At 42.4% G+C, this 2,362-nt stretch overlaps 1 protein-coding gene across 6 annotated transcripts in view; it reads left to right on the top strand.

Annotated features, from left to right (window-relative positions):
• Positions 1-2,362, top strand: part of adgrg6 (adhesion G protein-coupled receptor G6) — a 75,651-nt gene that overhangs the window by 70,601 nt on the left and 2,688 nt on the right. For all 6 annotated transcript variants that reach the window (XM_014017920.1, XM_014017924.1, XM_014017923.1 and 3 more), the window contains one exon: positions 1,170-1,325. In XM_014017920.1, the coding sequence (XP_013873374.1) occupies positions 1,170-1,325 (156 nt within the window). The remainder of the gene's footprint in view (positions 1-1,169; positions 1,326-2,362) is intronic.

The raw sequence follows: 2,362 nt of genomic DNA, 5'->3' as shown, positions 1-2,362 counted from the left end.
TATGCTTTTAATCATAGTAGTGCTATAATATAGTTATGCTTTTAATCATAGTAGTGCTATAATATAGTTATGCTTTTAATCATAGTAGTGCTATAATATAGTTGTGCTTTTAATCATAGTATAATATAGTTATATTGTTTCATAATTGTTAACACAGCTTTAAATAAATAAATATAATATTAGTGCTATAATATAGTTGTGCTTTTAATCATAGTATAATATAGTTATATTGTTTTATAATTGTTAACACAGCTTTAAATAAATAAATATAATATAATACCTTAGAGGTGCAGCAATTTGTTGTTAATAAATGAACGTGTGTATTCATAACTTCAGTTGTTTTCTGTATATTGAATATTATAAAGTTCACTTGTAGCCATCTCCATACTGAATTAAATTTGTGCATTTGTTTTTTTATGTTTGTGACATCATCTTGAGGCGTTCACAAGCATCTGATCAGAGCTGCAGGCAGACAGGTTCCTGCAGGTCTCCAGTTCACCACAATGGAGGCTGCAGTGCTGAACTGGACCAAGCTAAACATTGAACAGGTTTTTATGAGGTCAGGAGCTGCAGTGGTGCTGTGGAGCTCTTCATGGAGAACAATCTGCATCTTCAGAGACTGTGAGTCTGCTGAAGATCCTCATCACATCTCCTCTGACCACAGCTGAATCTGAGAGGAGCTGAACACTGAAGACAATCCAGACTTTCCTCAGGTTCAACATCACATCTCACTGCACTGACCATGCTCTACAAGAATCTGGTTAAAACATCCCTGAATTTAACCAGAGTCATGAAGAAATTTGCTTCTCAATAACAGAAGAGCAAAATTTATGTACTAAAAATAAAACACTACATGACATTGTAATGCTGTTTTATTATTGTCATTTGTTTAATAAATACACTGGCGTGATACAACTTAGTACATGTTTGATTGCTTTTTGGGATACGTCTATTTTAGAGTTGTAGCCCAACTTGGAGAAAATGTCACCAGCCGCCACTGGTGATAGTGTTAGCATCAGAGAGGCTAACTTCATCTGTTAATGTTGCATTTTAATTAAATGATTCAGAACATCTCATACAGCCCTCAGGACCTGACCCGGGACAAGACTGACTGAAACCAGAGCCGTTCCAGGTGTGACTGGCAGGTAACTCCTGTGTTTGTGTTGCAGACTGGAGTAAAACGGCCACCAACAACACCAAGAAGGTGAGCTCAGATCACCTGGGCAAGTCCCTGTCCTCCAGCTCCTTCGGCTCCGGAACCATCAACTGGACCTCCAAGGCCAAAGCTACGCTAACACCGTTCTCCAAACGGCTTCGAAACACAGGTGAGACAGACAGGTAATGAAAGCAGACAGGTAAAAGAAGACAGATAGGTGAGAGACATGTAAAGAACCTAGACAGGTGAGACAGACAGGTGAAACACAGACAGGTGAAGACAGACGGGTGAGACACAGACAGGTGAAGACAGACGGGTGAGACACAGACAGGTGAAGACAGACGGGTGAGACACAGACAGGTGAGACAGGTGAGACAAAGACAGGTGAGAGAGAGGCAGGTAAAGACAGACAGGTGAGACACAGACAGGTGAGACACAGACAGGTGAGAGAGAGACAGGTAAAGACAGACAGGTGAGACACAGACAGGTGAGACACAGACAAGTAAAGACAGACAGGTGAGACACAGACAGGTGAGACACAGACAAGTAAAGACTGACAGGTGAGACAGAGACAGGCGAGACACAGACAGGTGAGACAGATAGGTGAGACACAGACAAGTAAAGACTGACAGGTGAGACAGAGACAGGTGAGACACAGACAAGTGAGACAGACAGATGAGACACAGACAGGTAAAGACAGACAGGTGAGACACAGACAGGTAAAGACAGACAAGTGAGACACAGACAGGTTAGACACAGACAGGTGAGACAGACAGGTGAGACACAGACAGGTAAAGACAGACAGGTGAGACATAGACAGATAAAGACACAGACAGGTTAGACACTGACAGGTAAAGACAGACAGGTGAGACAAAGACAGGTAAAGACAGACAAGTGAGACAGAGAAAAATGAGACAGACAGGTAAAGACAGACAGGTGAGACAGAGACAGGTGAGACACAGACAAGCAAAGACAGACAGGTGAGACAGAGACAGGCAAGACATAGACAGGTGAGACAGATAGGTGAGACACATACAAGTAAAGACAGACAGGTGAGACACAGACAGGTAAAGACAGACAGGTGAGACACAGACAGGTAAAGACAGACAGGTGAGACAAAGGTAAAGACAGACAGGTGAGACACAGACAGGTAAAGACAGACAGGTGAGACACAGACAGGTAAAGACAGACAGGTGAGACACAGAC

The sequence above is a fragment of the Austrofundulus limnaeus genome, unplaced genomic scaffold (genome assembly GCF_001266775.1).
Source record: "Austrofundulus limnaeus strain Quisiro unplaced genomic scaffold, Austrofundulus_limnaeus-1.0 Scaffold179, whole genome shotgun sequence".
Taxonomy (NCBI): Eukaryota; Metazoa; Chordata; class Actinopteri; order Cyprinodontiformes; family Rivulidae; genus Austrofundulus; species Austrofundulus limnaeus.
The sequence above is the reverse complement of the archived record's forward strand: the minus strand, read 5'-3'. Positions and strand labels throughout refer to the sequence as shown.